General features: G+C 29.1%; 1 protein-coding gene and 1 long non-coding RNA gene across 3 annotated transcripts in view; one reads left to right on the forward strand and one right to left on the reverse strand.

Annotated features, from left to right (window-relative positions):
• Window positions 1–440: 440 nt before the first annotated feature.
• Window positions 441–3,060, reverse strand: LOC139427199 (uncharacterized). The gene is made up of 2 exons (XR_011638336.1): window positions 2,869–3,060; window positions 441–745 (listed from the first exon to the last, which is right to left on the reverse strand). It is a non-coding gene; the product is annotated as an uncharacterized lncRNA (long non-coding RNA).
• Window positions 3,061–3,153: 93 nt separating this feature from the next.
• The window catches only part of LOC107442297 (peripheral plasma membrane protein CASK), a 138,669-nt gene continuing 116,964 nt past the window's right edge, over window positions 3,154–24,858 (forward strand). Inside the window, exon 1 of one of the 2 annotated variants that reach the window (XM_071188090.1) lies at window positions 3,154–3,636. In XM_071188090.1, coding sequence (XP_071044191.1) covers window positions 3,584–3,636 — 53 coding nt within the window. In that variant the 5' untranslated portion in view covers window positions 3,154–3,583. The remainder of the gene's footprint in view (window positions 3,637–24,858) is intronic. The other variant, XM_071188091.1, reaches the window with a different exon arrangement.

Consider the following 24,858-nt stretch of genomic DNA (forward strand, 5'->3'; position numbering starts at 1 on the left):
TGTTGACATGTTGCCTTGGCCTGCTAGATCACCAGATCTTTCACCAATCGAGCACGTATGGGACATCAATGGATGACAGTCTCTGCGTCATCTACAACTAGCATTAACTATTCCCGTATTGACTGACCAAATGCAACAAGCATGGAACTCCATCCCACAAAATGACATACGGCATCTGTATGACACAATGCATGCCCGTTTGCATGCTTGCATTCAGAATTCTGGTGGTTACGCCGATTATTAGTGTACCAGTATTTCACATTTGAAATGGTTTTTCTCTTAATTGCATTAACCTGTGACCTTGAAACTTTAATCAATTAAATATGTTACGCAGGCAAACGCATTGCCGAAATTTCATTACTCTACAATAATTTTTTCTTGGTGTTGGAATTTTTTTCCATCAGTGTGTAATAAGAGTAAAATTACTGAAAATAAGACAGTTACAAAAAAATAATTGTGTTTTATTTTTCTTACATAAATAACGATACATATGATTAAAAATAAATTGTTATTACATTTTTGTTTACTGTTTAATTACATTTTTTTAACAGTCAAATTTCGGATTCGTTGTCATAACAGTAATTGGGTAACATCAGCAGTAATAATGATGAAACGTGTTTCCGAACGCTTTTAACTCGTATTGAAATGGGTGTCGGATAAACGAATTATCGTTTGATCCAGCATCGGATAATTGGAGACATATGCTTCATTTCTTGTTGAACTAGGTAAACAACAGTGATCCTACCTAAGTCAACGGAAATTAAACAAGCGTTATATTTTTCAGTTTTAAAAAATCAAATTTCAACACGACATTCACCAAATTTTATTTTTAATTTTTATTTATTTAAGTATAAAAAAGCAAGAAACAAATGCAATTATATCTTAGAATCTTTAAATCATAGTGACTGCAACATTTATGATTGAGCGAGTTCCGTGACACGGAACAGGTGGGGTGGAGCTTCAACTTTTAAAATGCAAACAATCGCTTGACTGCCACCGTTTCAAATAATTCAGTTTACAATGTCCACGTAGCTTTGTCTTATTTAATAATAATTTTTTTGTCAATGTTTAAAATATTTCTATACTATATGAAAATGAAAATAAACAGCAGCAAGACCGTCAAAAAAGTGAAATTTTAATTTTTCTGAAGTTATTTTAAATTATATATTTGAAATTCATCATAAGATTTAAATTTTAACCCCATGTATTAATATATAATACCCAGTAATATCAAATATTTATATTTTTATTTACAAGTAAGAAAATTTTAGATCACTCTCAAAAAGATCCAATTTGTTTTCTATCTGCTCCGATTTCGAGAAGATTGTTAATTAATCGTCATTCATAATTTTGTAAAAAAAAAAAAAAAAAAAAAAAAAAAAAAANATAAAGAAAAAAAAAAAAAAAAAAACAAATATTTATCCGAATGTTTTATAATAAATATTAATTTGCTAGCCTCCAATGTGTTTATTCTTTTTACTTCTGTTTAAGAACAGATTCTAAAAATATTCATCAAAGGTGGTTAATTATGAAACATCCTATTTGAATAAAAACATGTTTAAATCAAGTGTTTGAAATACAATAAATATTATGAAATTAAATTTAGCTATTTTTGCTCTCTTCTTTAATTTAACATTATTTTTTAATAATTCATAATAGTAGTAAGAGTAATTTAAAAAATATTTTAGAATTTTATTATTAGTATTATGAATGTAATCTCTCTATACTTATTATTATTATATTTTGCCTAGCGTTAACTAACAAATTTTTTAAATAAGCAAAAAAATAAACTAAACGAGATCGAAAAACAACAGTAAGGAAGACAAAAAGTGGGAAAGAGGAAAAATGTAATTTGATTTTTAAAATTTTTTAAACTCAATCCAAGATTTGTTATTTGATCCCCGTGTATTGGGATATATAACATGCCGTTATATTTCTAAAATATTTATATTCTTTTTATTCAAAAATTCCCTTTCAAAAAAGTTAAATATTTTTTTTCTTCTGCTCTGATTTATTAAAGCTTTGTAATTTGCTAATATTTAGTTAAAAAAAATGATGTTTAACCCGAATGTTTAATATTATATTATAATTTGCAACTCCCGATGTGTACATTCTTTTTACTTCTTAAAAAAAAATAACCTTTTAATATTACATTACACTAAGGCGATTATTGCGTAGCATTCTGTTTAATTAAAATAAATCTAAAAAGTCTTAGTCAAGTGTTAGAAATGAAATTATAAAATTAAGTTTAATTAATTTGTTCTTTGCTTAGAAAATTAATACAATTTCACTTAATTAAACATTTATTTTATGATTAATTCACAAATTACAAGGTAATTCACAAGGTACAAAGGTAAGTTAATTTTAAATAAATTTTAACTTTTATTATCAGTATATTAGGAATTTAACCTTTGTAATTATTATTTTCAAACCAAGCTGCTAACAAATTTTTCAAATAAGTAAAAAACTAAGAGTTTTGAAACAAAACTGTACAAANTAATTCACAAGGTACAAAGGTAAGTTAATTTTAAATAAATTTTAACTTTTATTATCAGTATATTAGGAACTTAACCTTTGTAATTATTATTTTCAAACCAAGCTGTTAACAAATTTTTCAAATAAGTAAAAAACTAAGAGTTTTGAAACAAAACTGTACAAAGCGAAAACGAAAACTGTACAAAGCGAAAACGAAACTAAACAATGAGAAAATCAAGAAGCAAAAAATAAAATGTTAATTAAAAAATTTTTTAAAATCAAAATCGAGATTATTTTTAATTTTATGTCTTAGAATATATAATACCTCTCTATTTTTTAAAAATAATTTTAAAATATTTATTTTTTTTATTTACAAGTATGACAAATACAGACCTTTTCAAAAAATTCAAATTCGTTTTTCTTCTGCTCCCATTTCGTAAAGCTAGTTCATTAATCATGAACATTTTATATTTAAAAAAAAAGTTTAACCTGAATGTTTACATTTTTTCATAGACTATAATACATACTAACGAAAATCTACCAATTTTTTATTTTTAATAACCTTGATCGAGGACAGATCAGCTCAAGAATCCTTTAATATGTACTGAAGAATTCTAGAGCGCAAGCGTGATTCGATCCAATTAGATAAAAAGGAAAGCGATTTTGGAGCTGTTCTCATGATCTTAGAAATCTCAGTGGCTGGAATTGGTAGAGGTGGTTATAGCCACCTAGTGGCGGGGTGAAAAGATGGTTTTCCATTTCTATAGCAGATGAAAGTGTATGGCTTAAAATATCATGATGAAATATTAAAATGACACTTGCATTTAATCAACAATAAAATTTTTCTTGTGTTGTTGTCTTACGAGTTATGATTTCGCGCATCTTTAATTCGCTGTTTACTTTTTCCCCATTGTAACATTCTTGAGTATTGAACCGGTATTATTAGTTATGTTTATGAAATAACTGTGTTTTGTAAATAGTGACTTCGTGAATGTTTATCAACGAATTGATATTAAAAATTTATAACAGGACGATGTTGACTACTTAAAATTTTAATTAGTGCAATTCTCAGTTTATCCTGAGAGATTTTTGATAAGAATTCAAGGATATGGCAGAAGTGTTGTTTGATGATGTTTATGATCTGTGTGAGATTATCGGCAGGTATTTTCGAATATTTTTTCTCTTTTCATTAACCATATTTAAATAACAAATTGATTTTGGTTATGTACGTTTTTTTTGGTGCTAGATTTTGATTTGTTGCGATCAAAACTAACGTTTTTCTGTTTGCTGTGTAGTATTCTATGAAATCATACTTAAGAAAATTATGAATTTCACATGAAAGCAAATAAAAAGTGACTGTAAAAATAGTCTTTAATAACTCATTTTATGAAATTTTAGTTTTAAATTAAACAATTGACTGAAGTAAACTTAAGAAAATTTATTAAATGCTACAAGAAAAAGATTGTACTGTTCACGTAGACTTACTTCCTATTAAAATGTGTGTTCATGTTATCAATATTATATGCATGTATTAATATTTTGAAATAGTTATAAAATCTGTAATGTTGATAAATTAATAAATAATACAACGGTTTCTGCAAGTCTAATTTGGTAAATAAATGTTTATTTACAGAGTTCATCTTTAAAAAACTAGCAAAGTAAAATTATACATAGAATTAGATTATTAATTTGCTCTTAAATTCTTTTTATGTATTTTTTAGTGCCCTTAAAAAATGAATGAATCTCATAATTGCAAGAAAATAATTTTAACTGATATCATTCCTTGAATGTAACTACTTGTTTTTGATGCAAATATTTTGTTTATTTGTGTCAAGCATGTTTATTTGAGAGACACATAGTTTTTTTCTGCATATATTTTGTTTAATTTTTATGCAAACAACACACAGTACATTTGAATGTTGTTTTTTTAATGTGTCATTTTGTATTTTTTTTTCAAACTTAATTTTTTATTCTGCTTTAAATAATTTTTTATTGAATTAAAACTAGAAAATTATGAGATCTCATTTGTGTCTAAACAGAAAGTTTTATTCTTTTGTAAAATGTGCTATGGTAACTTTCATAATTGAAGTTTTATAAATAAGTTTTTACTATTAGTTAAAAGATTTATAATTATGTTTGTATGATGAATTCAAATTTTATAATGGTTGTTAGGATAAGAAAAGTAACATTTAATAAAATAAATGTAAGATAAATTATATTTTTCAAAATTACTTTACGGGTAAATAATGTTTTACAATTTTTAACGTGTTTCAACAGAATTAACATTTTTTTTTTTAATTATACCATAAAATGTTGAAAAATTAAGTAAGTAAATAAGAATAGATTTATTTAGCATTGCATAAATGAATATATAATTTAATAACATAAGCTAAAGTACAAGCATGCTATAATAATATTTCAAAAGTTTATAAAAAATTTTTCATTTTTGTATTGAATTGCAAATTGATTTACTATCAAATTGTAAATTATTTTACTATCAAATTCTTAAATTTTTTTTTTATTATTGTAGCATGGCCAAAAAACAAATTTGTGTTGCAGGTCCTATATTTATCTGGTTAAAAAAATGTAGGTAGCTATATAACTAAATGAAAAATAAAAACGCATTTTCATTGTACGAATTGAAGTAATTTTTTGTGTAGCAAGTATCATAGTCAGTCCTTTTGAAATATATTTTAACCCACTGGCGTTTTAGCAGATGAGCAAATTGGGATGATGTTTCTCCCATATACACGTCCCGCAGTGGACTGATCGATAAGACACGGTTACCAGCAAATCACCAATCACTTAGATCAGTCTGCGTTAGGACCGAGGTTGTGTGGTATTGGTCCTCGTTAAATTGTTCTACCGCAAAGTGCTCGACTTCGTGTGCAGGTCGCCGGACTACCGAAGCGGGGGTGCCATCCCCTCTGCAGAGGATCCAAATTGTGATGGCATGTCTTCTGATCATCCTAAGGGATGTTTCCCAGACCCTCGCCAATAGCCTATTGTGCTGCTCTAGTGCAACGTAAATGAACTACAACAACAATTCTGCCATATACACTATTTCCCAACCTAATTGCATGGAAAAACCGATTTTTCTGTGTGAAGAATACTATAGATTGAAATACGCTTTTTTAAGCGCAGAACCAACAGTGGGTTAAGGTAATCATAAATATGTAACTCAGTCTAATAATATATTATCTATCGACATTTGATTTAAATTTTAATTATTGTGAGTAATTAATAGTGTTTGACCAAAACTTGGTTTATTCATATTTTATAAATTATCAGTCATAATATTGATCAAAAATCATATGTAAGCAGTATTTACTGCCACAGAAGCTCTGAAAGTTTATGATATATCAAAAATATTAGCGTATTTTTAAAGATGAAATTTTCTACACGACTTGAAAAATATTCGTATTTTCATGAAGCTTTTAATGCTCAGTTTATTTATGAACATTTGAGATTTAAAAAAATTTAATTTTTTGATAAGTCAATACGTACTCTTTTCTTACTGGATTCAGGGCCGTCTTAATAGTATGCGGGGCACAAAAATGTTTTAGAGCCCTATAACATATCATAATGTTTAAAAACGAACTAAAAAAAAACTTCAAATACATAAAATAAATCATTTTTAAGATATGATGCAATAATTTTAACAAATTTAAACTACTTTTGATTACCCCAAAAACTCAAATAAAATATTTTTAAACAATGTATAAGTTTTAAAAAAAAATTGAGATGCTCACCAGTTGTAATCCTCAAATAATAAAATCATGGAAGTTAATTAAAATAATTAAATTAAATAAACATAAAGGTATAACGAATTAAAATAAATTCAACAGGTATGGATTATTTTGTCAAACTAAATAGTTATTAAAACATCTTTCAATGCCCAACTACCTAAAATTTTCATTGGAATATAAAAGAAAATGCATTTCGTTTACCTTTTTAAGTTTTCTTGTTAACTATTGATAAACTATTCAAATTATTGGTATTTGTCTGATAATTAATAACTATTTGTAGGAAAAAAATTCACACTACATACAATAGAATATATTTATTTTAAAAAATATATAAGGCGATGTTGCATATTAGCTTTTATTTAACACAATTTATGAAAAGTAAGATTCTCAAGGGCTCCCGGGCACTGACCAGGTGTGCCCTTGTGTAAAGACTGTACTGACTGGCTTCAGGATTGGAAAGATTTTGAAATTTGAAGAATTTTTTTTGCTTGTATGATCTTCAAATACTAATTTATATAAAAAAAAGATTTGTAATTAAATTATTTTTATCTTAAAAGCTTCCACTTAATATTATTGATATATTTGTGTCTATATATAAATATCATCATTTTTGAATGATGTTTAAAAATACTTTGGCTGCGTAGTAGGCGATGGTCGATTAAGTTTTTGTCTTTCGCAGTTTGAGCAGCAGTTCGATTCACAGTGCTGAAATACATTGTCGAGTAGGTAATGAGACTAAGGGGTCAATGGTCTGATGTATCCATTCAATTAATGACTACTGCTACACTACTTTAAATCAGGATTGGCAAGTTCCTTCTAACCGTCCCAGAAAAAGTAAATTTCATCCAAGTGGAGTGGTAGAAGCTTTATTTTTTTTAAAAATTTAATATTAAAATGGTTTTTTTATGCATTTTAAATTACAATCAAATTTAAGAAATGGATTAAAATTTTTTTTAGATTTCCAATTTTTTCAACTCATCATTTATGAATAAGCGAAGACCAGAAAGAAACATCTGGAAAAAAAATTACATTTAATGAGTTTCTTAGAAAATTTAAATATTTCCCCCCCCCCCAATAATTTAGTAAAAGATTATTGTGAAACCTAGTTTGATAATTGTATAAAGAACTGTTACAATATCATAGTCAAACTTTATTAACTCCTCAATGATTGGCTAATTTTCAAGAAAACGGTCATAAAAGTGCCTATTTTTTTTATCCCTGAAAATTGATTAGTGCTGACATCTAGTTTAAAATAAACTAACTATCTACAATTACCTTAAAAATATCCTGGTACTGCCATCTGGTGTGTAAAATGAAAAATAAAATGTTTTCCGGGCATAAGAAATTAATCAGTTGTATTCTTATTGGCGCATTACTACTGAATACTCCAGCCAGGAAATATCACGGAAGCGAGAAATAGAAGGCGAAACCTCACTCCGTCATTTTCACGGGAGTGAGGATGAAGGGATTAATGCCATTAAATGAACAAATTACCTACTAAACATATATACACAACCATATCTCATATATTACACTCACAATTAGCCAACTAATTTTTCTAATTAAATACTATTATGTAAGAACATGCACTGGTTTGCAAACTGATTTTCTAAAGTGCAAAGATCCTTAAATTAGCAAAAAACAGTACATAAAAATTAAAAATTTTGCAATGTGGAATATTAACCTCTTGGAATGAGAAAGGTTAAAATAATTGAAAACCTTTCAAAAGAAATCATAGATAATATTTTGATAGAAACTAAATTCTTACTCATGCTAAATGAAGGAATTTCTTTACAATTTTAAATTATGATGATTTATGTTCATAAAAACTATATGAGGCACACTTTAAAATATTTTATATATCCATCAGTAATCAAATGATTTATTTTCTTGTAGATGAGTGGTTGATCTACATATATCTAGAGTATAATTTTCTTTCCTTTCATTCAAATTACAGCTTTTACATCCTTGATATTTGTAGATCTTTAAAAATATAACTTATGAAAAATTGGCATTTATCAAATTTGGCATATAATGAATACCGGTACTTTCAGATCCCAAAAACTTGAATTTGTCTTTAAATATGTTGACTACTACTACATCTATTGCAACTTTAATTTAAAAATGGTCATTTCAAAAATAAATGTTAAAAATCTATATTGTTGCTGTTAATTTGTATTTGAGATTTTGATTTCTAGTTGAATGCAAATTATAAAAATGTTCATTGGCAGCAAAAGTATTTTTAAGATATTTAAAAGAATAACAAAAAAATTTTATAATTATACTAAGCAAGGTGAAAGAATGACAGTAACACAGGGAATGACAGTAACACATATATTAGGATTAATTTTATTTTTAGTATCGGGCAGCAAGTTCAATATTTGCAAACTATATTTTTTATTCTCAGGTCATATGTTTTAATAGTTTTGCAATTGATGAACCATTTTTTTTAAACTGTAATTACCAGCCAAAATCTATATATTTTTGTTGAAGCTTGTTGAGGTACATCTAAAAAACAGGTTACACCAAAACGTTAGAATACATTTTATAATAATATTTAATCTTAATTTTTTTCTTATGTGGGATAATTTGGGTACATAGTTCGGTTTAATGAAGTGTTCTTTGATAGGATACTTTTACTTCTGTGTTAACTTTAAAAGATGCTTAATACTCTATATTTTATAATAAATTGTTTGAAATAAATATTTATTTATAACCCTAAGTACTAATTTTAACAATACAAGGCAATTTCTAAAAATGAACAAAAGAAAAAGAACTTAGGGAAAAACAATTTAGTAAAAGAAACTTGAACTCTTGACAAAAGCAAGAGCAGGTGATCTAAATAAAGAAATAGCAAAAAATTTTTCAACACCTATAAAAATTTTTTGTATGATAATGATCTACAGAATGAACCTGACAGGATATTTAACTTAGATGAAGCTGGCTTATTCACGGATCCATGATCTACTAAAAAAAATTTTCAAGAAAAACCAACGTACAGCATACCTGGAATCTGCTAACTGTGCTAAGGCTATGTATACAGTCCTATTCTGCATTTCTGCAACAGATCTTTATTTACCACCTTTTGTTGTACCTATATAAAGGGCATCATCTATATCAATTTTGGAGTGTTGGAAGACCACCAAATGCTCTATATAGTTGTGATTCCGGATGGATGCATGATAATTTGTTTGAATTGTGGATGGCACATTTTATTGATTTTGTGAAGAATAAAAAAACAAAAAATAAAAGAACAACAACACATTCTTCTTTTATATGATGGACCTACAATCAAGCAGGCAATAGACAATAATGTTATTATATTCTGCCTTCCTCCTAATTGTAGCCATGCACTACAATCACTAGATGTAGGAGTATTTTCTCCTATGAAAAAATTTTTTGGAGATCTTGAAACATTGATTTTGGGAGAGTGGGTTGCAGAATGTCTCAAAAGCATCATTTCCATTTCGCTTTAAAAATGTGTTTGAAAAAATGAATCCAGAACTTGTAGTGAGTGGATTGAAGGCAGCAGGACTTTATGCTTTGAACAGAAAGGCCATCCAGCACCGTATTCTCATTACAGAAAACAGGAGAATGCGAGAACAGATTCTTCTCCAAGCACTGTATCTCGAGCACTCTATCTTAACACACCCTTAAAAGATTTAAGGAAAGCAATACTGCAAACTCTGTCTCCCAATCCCTCTGTAAATACTGTTTTAGCCATTAAGAATTCAAGTAAAAAATGAAAAAGAATTCAGTGTAAGAATGGTGAAGTTTTAACCAATGAAACCATTTTAAAAAAGGTTAGCTGTAATAGATATGAATTCTGTCACATATGTAAAGTATTTTAATCAAATCCTCATCGGGAGAATATTATACTTTTCCTGCCATTGATGATGAAAATTATGTAGTAAGCAATATATGCCGTATGTTGAATGAACCCAATTTTAATAGACGTGGACATTATTTCTTTAATTCTATAATAAGTTAAAAGAATTTTTTTTTTGTATATTTGTACCTTAAATATAATAGAGATGCATTTATTTCAGTATGTTTTTGTTTCCTAAAAAATATGTACATATTTTCTTTTAAATATTCAATAACTTTAGAACTAAACCCACTTTTCCCCACCATGGGGTAAAATGGGTATATCAAAACATGTTCTTTTGATGGTATTACTATAAGAAAACAATCAAACAAAATAGATAAGTTATGCTTCATATTTAATCTATATGAATGTATATAATATGCATCAAAATTTTCATTAAATTAAATTTAATGGTTTGGTTTTAGAACCATCTTTGAAAAAAACTTGATTTTATATTTACTTTTCCCCCACCTGACCCTATTCAATATTCTGCTTAATTTTGTTTAGAATATTTACAAATATTCTAAACAAAATCTATGTGTAAAAAATATTGGTTAAATACATTTAAAATTGCATCAATACTTCTATAGTGAAATTGATATTAATATATATGGTTTGTAATTTTTTAGATTCGGTAAATCTAGTTAGGGAATAACACTGAAATTCATTTTGGAATTAAAATTTGGTTCAAAATTTCCATTAACAATAATTTAATAAAAACCAGTCAGTGGAGAAAAGAAAAAAATAAATTAAAATTGATTATGTTCATGTTGCAATATTTCAGATGGAACCTATTGATTAATATTTAATTACAAATGATTTAAAAAATAGTAATAAACTGATGCGTTTGAATTTCTAATTTATTTTATTAAAGCTTGATACCTGCATAACATAAATAACATAATTTTTTTACAAAATAAGTAAAATTTGAAAGGGTTTAGTTAAAAAAAAAAAAAAGTTTTCGATAATCGAAAAGCACTACCTCTCAAAAGTTTTATATGGGTTAGTATATCACTCGTGAATTTTTTTCAGAATTTTTGTGCACTATCTTTGTTTCCCCCCTCAAAAGACTTGAAATTTTTCTGAAAACAGTAAGTTTCTGTAAATTTTTCAAATTTTTAAAAATTGCCATATAAAAACAAATAACCACTCAAAAGTTATAAATCTTATCAGAATTTGCAGCAATATTTTCTCTCCTTGCAACTGCTGTAAAAATTATAAAATTTTACAAAGAGTATAAAATTTAAAAAAAAATACAAAATCTTTAAAAAATTGTCAAAAAGAAATAAAACACCTTGCTAACGTTTTGTATTTACTGAAATATTATTCATGAATTGTTTCGAAATTTTTCTGATTCATTTTCCTCTTTGCTCAGTAACGTTTTTTTTTTTTAGCTTTTTTTTATTAATAATAAATAATATTGTGAAATTTATAAAATTACAACAAACAATAAAAAAGAGAGAGAAAACTAAAGAGTACACTATATTTTCACAAAAGTAGCTTTGAAGGCTGATTTACATTTTGTATAAATCAAATTGTAGCATCTACTTTCATATTAAAGGAAGCTAATTCCATTAAGTTGGTCGATAGATCTTAATTTCTTATGCAAACTCAACGGACTTTGTTTAGTGTAATGTGCTATCTTTTCCCAGGGCTTAATGACACCAAATTTGGTGGATATTTGCCAGAAGAAACTGCTTGGCTTACATTCATTAAATATCTGTACTAAAATCAGAAATGTTATATTCTCTTATTTCTAACGAATCTTTTTCGATCCTTCGAAACTTAATGGTGGAAGGTGTTCGCGGTTTAGCAAACTCTTGCCCATTGGTCGTAAAAATCCTTAAAGACTCACACTCAGACCGTCCAGATAATTCATAATATGCCTTAGTAATAGCACATGAGAGTAAAACTCGCCCATCACCCATTGCAGATCATTTTTCCTTTTAGCAGATAAATAACGCCAAATTCCATACATTTACCATAGTTCCGCCGCAATCAACTGCAATAAGTAGAGAAACATAATTTGTTTCGCTATTTAGGAAATTCAAAATAGATTCCTTTATATCTGGATGGTTCGAAGTTATATTGTTCCAAGTTCTGGAATAATCGATTTACATATTGTTTTATTTTAGATCTATGGGAACGACCATCTTTTGATTGTGACTAACGATTTGTTCTTTAGTCCATCAAGTAAATAAGTTTGATTTCCTCTTCTGCTTCTTAATTTTTCAGATTTAGTTTCAGTTTTCTTTGCTTAATTTGCCTACTCTACATCTGTCTGGCATGATCGAAAAACCTTAGTATTTCGTAACTTCATCTTTTATTTTTGCTTTATTTTCTTCTTCGTTTTCACTCTCTGTAAAGCATATGGTAATGCTACCTCATTGGCAACACCAAGTCTATCCGGCATTTGATATCTGGCACACGTCCTAGCAAATGTCCCAAATTTAATTCTGGTTTAGGGTGTGACTGAGTTTGAACGCGGTGAAGGGCCTGAGACTTCTGCTACTTTAAATTCAAAGTATATATGTACAGTGGTGACCAAAAGTGTGGATATTTTTTGAAAGTTTCATGTTTTTCAACTTTGTGTGTTTGTAGAATATATTAATTTTCACTTCAATACAAGCGTTTATATATCAAATTGAAGGTAATTTAATGTAGAATTTAGTAATAAATACAGTATTACAATATCTGTATTACAAAAAAAGTTGTGCAACTACTAGCAAGATCTATCTTAGATTAGCATTTTTTTAAAAGTGATACCTACACAATCAATACTTAGTAGGGTAACCCTTATATTTTAAGACAGCTTCACAGCGTCTTTTCATCGAGTGAACGAGTGTTTGGAGTTCATCTTTCGTAATCACATGGTGTGAAGAATCAATTATAGCTTCAATAAGTTGTCTTTTATTGGATGGACGTTTTATTCGTACAAGAATTTTCAAACGTCGCCACAAATTTTCAATTGGATTGAGATCAGGGCTGTTTCCTGGCCATGGTAATATATTTATGCCTTTATTTTGAAACCATGCTTTGCATACTTTTGCTGTGAGGCATGGAGCTGAATCCTGCTGAAAAATATATGGTGCGTTGTTGGGGAAGAGATACCTGATATAAGGTATCAATTTTGGTTTCAGGACAGTTTCGATGTATTTTTTGGCATTCAGGATTCCATCAATCACTTGAATTCGGCCCACACCATCTGCAGACATACATGCCCAAATCATGACATCTGTTGGGTTTTTTTGTAGTTGCTTCAATGCAGTCAGGATGAAGTGCTTCACCTACTCTACGTCTCGCGTATTTTCTACCATCACTACCAAAGAGCGATATTTTACTCTCATCGCTCCAGATTACTTGCTTCCATTGATTTTCTGATAATTTAATGTGTTCTTTTGCCCACTTAACTCGTTTTTCGCGTTGCTTTTGATTTAAATATGGTTTTTTCCTTGGAATTCTAGCTTGTAGTCCAAATCCTGATAACCTTCTTCTTATTGTTCTTGAACTTACTGCAATACCCGCTGCATTCATTTCACATCTAATGGCATCTGATGAAATTTTTCTATCTTGAAGTCATAGCCGTTTAGTTTTTCTATCGGCAGTAGCACTTGTGCATTTTTTGCGGCTTGATTTGGCATCCTGAATGCCAAAAAATACATCGAAACTGTCCTGAAACCAAAATTGATACCTTCCATCAGGGATCTGTTCCCCAACAACACACCATTTATTTTTCAGCAGAATTCAGCTGCATGCCTCACTGCAAAAGTATGCAAAGCATGATTTCAAAATAAAGGCATAGATATATTACCATGGCCAGGAAACAGCCCTGATCTCAATCCAATTGAAAATTTGCGGCGACGTTTGAAAATTTTTGTACGAAAAAAAAACGTCCATCCAATAAAAGACAACTTATTGAAGCTATCTATAATTGATTCTTATGGCACCATGTGATTACGAAAGATGAACTCCAAACACTCGTTCACTCGATGAAAAGACGCTGTGAAGCTGTCTTAAAAAATAAGGGTTATCCTACTAAGTATTGATTGTGTAAGTATCACTTTAAAAAAATGCAAATCTAAGATAGATCTTACTATTAGTTGCATAACTTTTTTTGTAATACAGATATTGTAATACTGTATTTATTATTAAATTCTACATTAAATTACCTTCAATTTGATATATGAACGATTGTATTTAAGTGAAAATTAATATATTCTACAAGCACACAAAGTTGAAAATCATGAAACTTTCAAAAAATGTCCACACTTTTGGCCACCACTGTATATATATATAAGTTTAACATTAAGCTGTAACATTATTAAAATTTTTTAAAAAAAAAATGAGTAACCACTGGATACTAGCAGTTAAAGCTGTCAAGAAAGAGATGATTTTGGTAACAGAGAGAGGAGTGTGCTCGTCGAGTAAGAGTTAGGAGGAGCATATATTTTAATATCTGTAAATATCGTTAAATAAATATTATCTATGTATAAACCTTTACATTTTTACTTCCCCAAGCTACTCGACACCTGATATAATGGGATAGCAACTATATATATATACTATACTGTTCGAATTAATTGGGACAAATGAAAAAAAAAGTGATTTATTGAAACTTTAGCTTTTAATCATTACATACCTTAAGTTACATTGATACATGTCTGTATTAATATGAAGTATGTCCTCCTTTAGCAGATATGACTTCAAGAACACGTTTTGGCATTGNCAAAAACCAGTCAGACTAGTAAATTATAGTGAAGGTCTATCCGTCATCAAAGCTCAAGGCAGATATAACTGGTTTGAAGCGGTTCGGGACATCACTGGCAATCCCATACCAACTCGAATGAGAAAATCTTGCTTGTCCCAATTAATTCGAACACTATAGTATATACACACACACAGTGGTACCTCGAGATACGAGTGCCCTAACATACGAGTTATTTGAGATACAAGCCCTTCTCGTCCTCGACAATGCTCCTGCTCATCCACTGAACCTCGAACATGACATCCTTGAAGAGTTCAAGTTTATAAAGTTTCTCTATCTACCACCTAACACCACTCCTATCCTGCAGCGAATGGATCAGCCGGTGATTTTTAATATTCAAAAGCTGTACACTAAGCACCTGTTCCGGAGCTGCTTTTAGGTGACAGAGAACACAAACCTCTACCTTTGAGAGTACTGGAAGGATCACTTTAACATCGTGATATGCCTCAGAATTATTGATCAGGCCTGGCTGAGTGTTACAACGAGGACCTTGAATTCTGCATGGACGAAGCTGTGACCTGAGTGAGTCTGTAGCCGAAAATTGTGCTGTCGCCTGAGTCTGTAGCGTCGAAGGATTCGAACCCGAAGTGTCAGTGGAGGAGGAGATTGTGTCTCTGGGAAAATCTATGGACCTGGTGATGGGTGAGAGAGACGTAAGCGAGCTCGCCGAGGTGCACTCTCAAGAACTGACGACCGAGGAATTACAAGAGTTACAGTCACAGCAGCATTCGGGATAAAAGAGTTCTTGGGAATGTGAGAGAGAATTTCACAGTTCGTGGAAAAGAAACACCCCGAAAAAGTAGCAACTGGTCATACATCGGAGCTATTTAATGACACTTGCCTAACTCATTTCTGCAGCATTCTGAAAAGGAGGAAGAAACAAACCTCCTTGGGCAGTTTTTTTTAAATCCGGCTAAAAAAGCAAAGACCAGTGAGGAGAAAAGCAGTAACTAATATCAATTCCAATTGGTCCCCTTAATATCAATTTCACTTTTTGCATTTTTAGTCATATCTTTAAAACTAATTGAGAAATTTGAAGAAAAAAAATTGCATCCATTCACAAAACCCGTCTAGCCAAAGGTAATTTCATGCAATCAATAATTTTTAATAATTTATTATTTAATTTAATTGTGGAGGAAAAAATTTTGAATTATGAGGCATAAATTTTTTATACCATATTAATCTACATATTTTTCTATAGAAAAATCTAAATTTTCTACTGTTTTTATTTTGTAAGGGCCGAGAAGAATTAGAATTAATTACTTTAAAAAAATATAATTTTCGACAGTGAAGAAATATTTAAATGGGGCGATTAATATTCAAATGTGATTAACTTACGAAGGACTTGAATTGCGCACGTAGCGTAATTGCGTTAATATTTTTTTTCGCTAAAATCAGGATGCTGATTTTTTTAAAATTATAAAATAAGATGTTTCTTTTTGAGTTGTCTGAAAATTTATTCGTTATTTAGTAAATAGATTTGAATAAAACATTATATTCAACGAATGTCTAGTTTTATAAAAGCATGTTTCTGATAGATGTGATTATACATTAGCTTTTTTTAATTTAATTTTTAAATATGTTCTTTCAATAAATGATGTAATTTCAATAATATACATTAGTATGGATAGATTGGGAATGATATATTTGTCTGTTTCTTCAATGTATATTTTATAATTATTTAACAAGTGCAACTTAAATGAAGATATAAGTTTTATAGAACGATGATTATCTGAAATAGTGTTTTGATATTTCATGTCTACAAAAAGAATGCGCCGAATTTTTAAGAATCTTCAAATTTTTCAACATCTTATATATCGTCGTTAACATCTAAAATTAAAATAAATTTTTTGATTAACAGTCCGCGCAGAACTATTTCACCAACTATTTAATTATATTTTAACATTTTTCAAAATCTTATTATTTACGCTACCACCTAAGTTATTTTTTCAATAATATACTAATTTATTTTTTAAGTATTTTATTTAAGGTTTTCCTTCAAAGTAAATATTCGTTTTTAATTTAATGTCAAGTTTTTAATAAAAAGAAAGCTTAGAATTATTGCCAGCTAGCTGAGAATTAAATCTTGTTACGAAATTAAAAACATTCTGCTGCTTTAAATTTATTAAAAACTGTCGACTATTTACTAAGCATACTATTTTTTTCGAAAAATGAAGATAAGTTATCGATCGTCTTTTTTTATTGTTTCTCATTTATTTGAGTAATGAAAAGTAGAAGCATATATGTGCACAGCAAAAAAATATAACTGCAGTTTTTTGTAACATTGTTTTTTAAATGATCAAAAATTTATGAAGCTACAATTTTATTTTACGTTCAAACTTATTCTCGCCCGCTAACTTTAAGAAAGTTGTCCTTTTTAAAAAGATAATGTTAAAAAAATTGCTTAAAAAAGTCGTTAATATTATCTCTCAACTTAAGTACAATTCACAAAATATTGTTATATCAGGAAAATATTCGCTATGCCTTATTTTGTTAAACAGCAAATACTAAAAATAGAAAATTTTAGAAATATTCCAAAACCGTGTAAATCATCATCTCTAAAAATTATTATATTTCTAACTTTAGATTTTTCTTAATACCGAAATTAGATATATTAAGACCTTTTTGGATTACAAATTATTTATAGCTGTACTATGTTTAGCAAATAGTTTTAATATACTTTTTTTTGAAATTATAAGTAGAAATTGTTCTTATATTTCGCTGTAAGAATAAGACAGGAATGTTAATGTTTCATTGATGCTCAGTTGAAAAGTGACAATGATTTTATTTACCCCAGAATTTAAATCTGTTAGGGACCTAACACTCAATAGCTTGAAACAAAAACAATGAAACTTTTTAAAATTATTAGAAATTAAGTTGTTTCCTTTATTTTGTTAAGAGCGGCAGAAAAGACGAGGAAAAGCAGTGAAAAACCCCGTTTACCATCATACTAATCATGCATTACTCATATAAATTGAGTAATTTAAGCAAAAAAAGTAATAAATTAAAGGGTGTAAAACATGAACTCTATAGAATTATACCCTTAATTATAGTCTAAAGCGTATCTAGAATAGATTTTGGATCGATGAATAAAAATTGTATTTTCAAAAAATTTCGAATAGGGTGGGGAGAGGCGCTAACTTGTTCAAAATGATTGATTTTGTAATCATTTAGCTTGGATTCCCGGGGAGAGGGGTCATTCCATTGTGTATCATTTGACTTTTGAAATTTCAAATGTTGATGGAATTATTTAACATCATAAAAAATGTTTCTTTCAGAGCAACAGTCGAAAAATAACTAAATAAATAAAATGGAAAATTAATAAATAAAAAAGTACTGCTTTGATTTTTTTAGAAAGTTGTGATGAATTATATATTATTATTTTTTTTTCAATTAAAGAACCATAACCATTATCCTACTTAAAACTTATTTTAATATTTCGTTAAGTATTTTAATATACTGAGTTACTAAATCAAAAATCGCAAAAAACTGAAGCGGAAATATAAAAACTTCATCAATTTCAAAAAATATGAAAATGTAAATAATAGTCGACATGTTTTAAGCGCTCAGAAATTCACGTCTGACGAGCCCTGAGAATAGAAACGTTTGAAGCAAATGTTTAGCGCGCTCTAAAATAGGCGCCCATTTCCAAGACTTGCCGGAAGAAAATGAGAAAACCAAGTGATTTGAAACAAAAAATGTATGGTTGCCAATGAAAAATGAAAGTGAAAAACAAAACTAGAAGAATCGTGGTAACCGAGAGTGAAATAGAGAATGGATACTACATCGGATAAACCAGGTGCGTTTCAAAATTTAAACTAAAGGAAAACGGTAGATAAGTTCGTTATCCAGAATGTGATACATCATTTATTGCTGCATATTCTTTGAATCGTGAGGATAAATTCCATTTCGATAATGCCGAAATCCCCTGTCACATCAACTCATCTTGATACCTTGAATCTTGTTTTATTCATATGAATGCCGATTCTCTTGTTGACGATATTAGATTCTTACCATCTCTCCGTAGCACATGGAAATGCATTTTGCTCTGATTTGCCTCTCTCGGTCACTGCAGTTTTTCTAGATTTGTGTTTGTCTTTATTTAATTTTTTATTTTCAATTTCACCCTGGGATACTGCAATTTTCTCAGTTTTCTTTTTCACTACAATCTTTCATTTTTTATTGGCGACTTGAAATTTTTGTTTCAAATCACTTTTGTTTACTTCATTCACGTCTGGTGCGTCTTTAGAATAGGCGTTTATTTTTGAGCGCTCGAAATATATCGACTTTTATCACCATCTTCATATTTTTTTTGAAGCCAATGAAGCTTTTACCGTAAAGTATACTGTGTTTCATTTAGATCTTGATCATTATTTTGATCTGAATTTTATGCTCAAAGGAGATAACATGTGTATATTATTATTTTAACTGGGTTCATGCGGTCCTTAAAGCATTCAGAAAACCGTGGCATATATATTGAAATTATGAAGTTAAAAGATTTTGTCATCAGATATTCGGAGCCATTGAAATTGACTATTAAATATTGTGGTGAATATAAACGCAATTAAATACAGGCTACTGCAGGATAAAATGTTGTGGTGACTATAAAAGCAGTAAAATCTTAGTTTTTCTGCCAACCATTACATTATTACAGTTTCTTAAGGACCTTACGAACTCTGTTTAAAAGGAGACTATCGTATCAGATATACGTATGTAGGGATGATATAATTGGTAAAATAAGTTTGTTGTAAAAAGAATTAAGCAAAGAAATTATGGTAGCAATATTTGGTAGTAAATATAGCTAATTGAAGAACTTGTTGAGCGACATTTTATGGCATATTTACGAAAAACCGTTTCAGAATGATTAGAAATATCAGAATGCTATTTGCAAATTATCTTTCTCCGAAAAATGCCATGTAACTCACATATTTGATAGAATAACACGATATTTAAAAAAAAAAAAAATGAATCATACTTTTTCTTAAACATACATATTTCAATCTCTTTCAGAAACTTTACATTTTTTACGGGTTTTTTTTTTGGTAATTTGCACCACAACTCTGTATATAATTAAAATAATTAATGCAAATTTGGTTTTAATATAAAATATTCATATTTAAAAAAGTTAAAAACAACTTAAATACAAATAATGTCATATAAAAATTTCATGTGTTAAAATACTAAAATCTTGGAAAATCATAAATAATTTATTAATTTAAATTTTATTTTCAAAGAAGATAAAAACGAAAGCAATCTTTACTTTTCGGGCAGAAATTAAACCCAAAATATGCCTGTTACCTAGAAGCTTTGAGATATTTTTTAATTAACTATTTTTTTAGAAGAAAAAAAAACTTTCCGACTTAAGCTAACACAAAACGATAAATTATATGGCTTCAGTTTTTATTTCATTCTTTTTTTATTCTCTCAATTTGGTTGCTTAGCAATGGGGAAACACTAATTATTTATCTCTTGTCAATCACGCAGTTTGTTTATGGTTATATTAAATTACTCCTCCTGCTTTATGGCGATAGTGTTTGACCGTTTTTTTTGGGACTCCGCCATATATATAGCTTCCTAGCACCCTAATTTTCGATCTAGTGTTTTCAAAGCTTAGTCTGCCCCCCCCCACTTATTTTGAGGGTCAGGAATCGAAATATGTAAAAAAAAAAATTATAAAAATAATATCTTTAATCAGAGAAGGTGCTTTTTTGTGTCTTATTCTGTAACTTGATTAATAGCTAGAACTAATTAATTAGCATATTTGTAGTCACCCCCAGGAACTACTTAGTACGTGAAAATCCGATCTTTAAAACTTAAGTTATTTAGGGGGATATATTTTTTATTTTGCTCACTGTACACCTGTAATAACTGCAATTAATTTTTTTGACGTTGGTTCCCGCAACCCCTTGCTATCCACACAGAGAGTGCTGCTGGCAAACAAAACTGAACATTCCGCCCCACATTGCACTGGTTTAATCAGGTAATCAACACTTAAATGATCTAATTAATATTCATTTAACATTTTACACAATTAATACAAGCAAATCTTAATTACATAAATCACTAAATGCAAATTTACAACACAGTTTATAATACAGTAAACATAAACAAATAGATTAACAACTTATTATTTTTTTTAAAATTTTGGATACACGTAATTAATAACCAATTTTTTATCAATAAAACATTAAATATGACACAATTAATTATAAATTTAATGAACTGGCGGCTTTGGTAAAACATGTATTTTAGGGATAGCTCTTTTACAAGTAGGATTGAGTTTTAACTTTTTTTAACTACACGAATTTTTTTATCCTCCTCATAGTACAGTTCAACAATACTGCCCAATGCCCATTGGGTAGTTTGGTAGATTTTCTTCAATTATCACTACCTCCTATTTTCCATTATTTCTTTAGAACATCCATTTGTCTCGTTGTTTGCAGTTGGCTCAAATAGTTATGACTCCAAAATTTTTACATTAATTAAACTATTCTTGTTTTTTTCCCCCATATTTTAAGATTACTTTTTACATTTTGTTAAATCTGGCTCTTCAATAGAATTTAAAGATCTATTTAATAAAAAGTGTGCTGGAGTAAGAACTTCAAAATCGTCATCATTGACTGACAAGAGACAAAGCAGCCGGGAATTTACAATTCCCTCGATTTGTACAGTAAAATCAGAAACTTTTTTTTATTTTTATAGCACGATATTAATACAAAACAAACAATACACTTTATACAAATTTCCTTTATTCTTGATGAAAAAAAGCTCCACTGAAATCAACTCCAGAACAATTAAATGGATAATCCGGCATAAGCCTTTTCATAGGCAAGTTACCCATGAAAAGTTGACACTGTTGGTTTTGCTTTAATACAATTATAGACAAGTTATACAATTATAGACAATTTTTCTGCAATTTGATCGACCACTTAACGACCAAAATTTTTCACGAATATGGTTAAGTAAAGATACAGCTCCTACATGTAAAGATTTCTTATGAAAATATTATACAATTATTAATGTTAATTTATTATTCTTAGGTAAAATTACCTGATGCTTTTTATTGAAATTAAATTCTGTATTCCCTAAGCAATCACCGACTCTCAAAATTACATTGTCATCCAAAAAGGGACTAAGAGTCATTAACTTACTGTTTGATGGTACATTTCCATATCGTTTAATACTATTTATTTCAAACGAATATTCTTGTTCTTGATAATTTTTTACCAGAAAGGTTTTCTGCTCTTTCATACTCCTTTGTCCTCAATGAACCCGTTATTTTCTGTTTTGTTTTTACTTTTTTCATGAACCTAAAAAGAAAATCACAACACGTAAAATAGTTATATAATTATTGCTTAAATTAATTAAATCATTTATAAAGTTATTAACATGGATATTGAGCACAGATTGATGGTCTTCAAATTTTCCCTTAGAATAATTTTTCAGTTCGGTATTATACCTATCGCAGAGATGCCAACTTGCTCCGGACAGCAAATATATATTTTAGAGTGGTAGTTTATCAATTGTGATTTTTGGTTTAATAAGTTCAATTTAGAAGATTTTTATCCACCACTATTTCTGAATAATTCGTAGGCTTATATAATTCACCACTTTATAGTACTTATGTCATGCTATACCTTTTAAAAAGCAAGACAAAATAGTCAAGTATTTGAAAAATTTACTTTGTAGTTATTTACCGTTTTTTTAATTATTTTGGCGTCTCTGCTATCGTGTTTTTCACTACAGTTTATAGTTATATTTGGATAGTCATCACCTGCAAGAAACGTTGGCTTATCCCAGTGTTTCCCAAATTTATGACTTTTGTGTACCCTTTCTAAATTTTTCGTAACGCTGTGTACCACTAATAAAGAAATGAGTGTATTTTTTACTGTAAAAAAAATTGCACAAAAGTTAAAAATCACAACTGGCTGTTGACACCACTAATTATTAACTGCTAACTCCTCAAAAAAATAGCAAATAGAAAAATACGTAATCGTAAATTTTCATGGCTAGCTTTTTTTTTTTAAATAAGTTTGTTTAAAATTTTCGTTTATTGCAAGATATTTGGCATAAGGACGCGTACCCTCGCTAAACTGTTCCCGTACCCCTGGGGGTACGCGTACCACACTTTGGGAAACACTGGCTTATGCAACCATAAGTTGTGATGCAAAAGTTTATCAGGATTCCTCGTGAGACTAGAAGTCTGTAGGATTTTCTTCAGTTGGTACATGTTTCCATCTCTGCTTAGGAAATAATTCTTGTATTGTGGCCATTCCGTTTTGAACAAAAGTTTTTAATTCTATCGGTTCCTTTTGAAGCCAGGCTAGAACTATCAAAATTATAATCGTATTTAGAATCTGGTGATAGTTTCATGTCAGCACCGTGCAAAATCCCTATTAATTGTTGCTTAAGCTCAATTGCCTTCTCTAATGTTGCAGCACCTCAGAGACAATCGTTTATATAAAAATTATTTTGTAAGACAGATGCAGCCATGGGAAAATTGGTTATTTTGTCAATTGAAAGTTGTTAACGATTTCATTACGCTAGGTGGTGTGTGTTTACCGTGCCGTAAGTGACGGTAGATGTTAGTTCGTATATGTTCAGCGATTCATTTTCACACCAAACGATTCTCTGAAGATTACGCTGATTTGGTTGAATTAAAATAGCTCGATACATCCTTTTAATTTCAGCAATAAAGGCATACATGTAAGTTCGAAATCTTGGTGTTTGAGTAAATAAGTCCTCCTGTATCACTCCTTCGTTGTATTGAATGTCATTAAGGGATATCCCGTTATCAGTTGCGGAAGAACAATCGAATACAACGCGAAGTTTTATCGTGAACTTTTCTGGACGATAACTTCCAAAATGCTTAGCAAATGTTACTTCCAGCTCAATTTCATTAGTAACCTCTCTCACATGTGTCCCAATTTTTCATATTCTTTTAAGAAATCACGATATAAATAAGTAAGTTTCATTTTTTGCTAAGCGATCTGAGTCGTTTGAGGGCTAAATTTTTTGAATTTAACAAACATGAGGGATCTTCTTTTAACGGCATTGAAACAACATAAATTCCCTTCCTTAGTTCTAAAATGAGTATCCGCAAAGTGTTTTTCACAAATGAAATTTTCCTAACTTTTAGTTACTGTTCCTCTACATTCACTAATTTGTCAGAATTTTTCTAACGTTTTATTTAAATCCTTATCGCGAATCAAACGGCAGTGAACCTTTGTTTCATTTATTGAATCGAAATTTCCGGTCACTATATACCCAAATACACTTTTGACCAAAAGCAATAGCGAATTTTTTATTTTAATTCTTTCCGGTTTTAATAACTCATAACATACATTTGTTCCCAATAATATTTTTTTCTGAATATTAGAAGTGACAGGTCCACAAAATTCGAAAAATCTACATTTATATTTAAAGAATCCAGTAACGCTCTCTGCCATTTTGAATATTTATTCTTTACGAGAATTAATGTAGTACTTAATAAGCATTTGTTTTTAAAATAATTAATGACAATTTCAGTCTATTCTTAGAACAAATGATTCAGCACTTACATTCATTAAATGTGGTTTGTAATTTATTCTGATTGGCGCCTCATTGGGGGTGGAGGAATTGTATTTCATTTTTCTCGGATAGTTTGTGATGAGTAAGGCCCGCATTTTGATGACATTTGCATTTTTGGACATTTTTTGTCCTTTAGAGCATTTTTTGAGATTTATAGGGCATTTTCTTTAATTTTTGCTGCGTATTTTGCATTTTAAAGCATTTTTTAAATTTTTTGTTAATTTTTTGTAATTTTTATTATTTTTTATAATTTTTTATTATTACACTGGCTTCCAAACAATGAAGAAAATCTCTAGGATATTAACAGGTGAAGCAACATCTTTTCAAATTGAAGAAGAATTGTCAGTAAGTGTGACCGTCCTTTTCAAGTACGCACCAATAACATCAGTAGACGTTGAAAGAAGCTTCTCCTGGTATAAAAATTTGCTTTC

The sequence above is a fragment of the Parasteatoda tepidariorum genome, chromosome X2, assembly GCF_043381705.1.
Source record: "Parasteatoda tepidariorum isolate YZ-2023 chromosome X2, CAS_Ptep_4.0, whole genome shotgun sequence".
Lineage (NCBI taxonomy): Eukaryota > Metazoa > Arthropoda > Arachnida > Araneae > Theridiidae > Parasteatoda > Parasteatoda tepidariorum.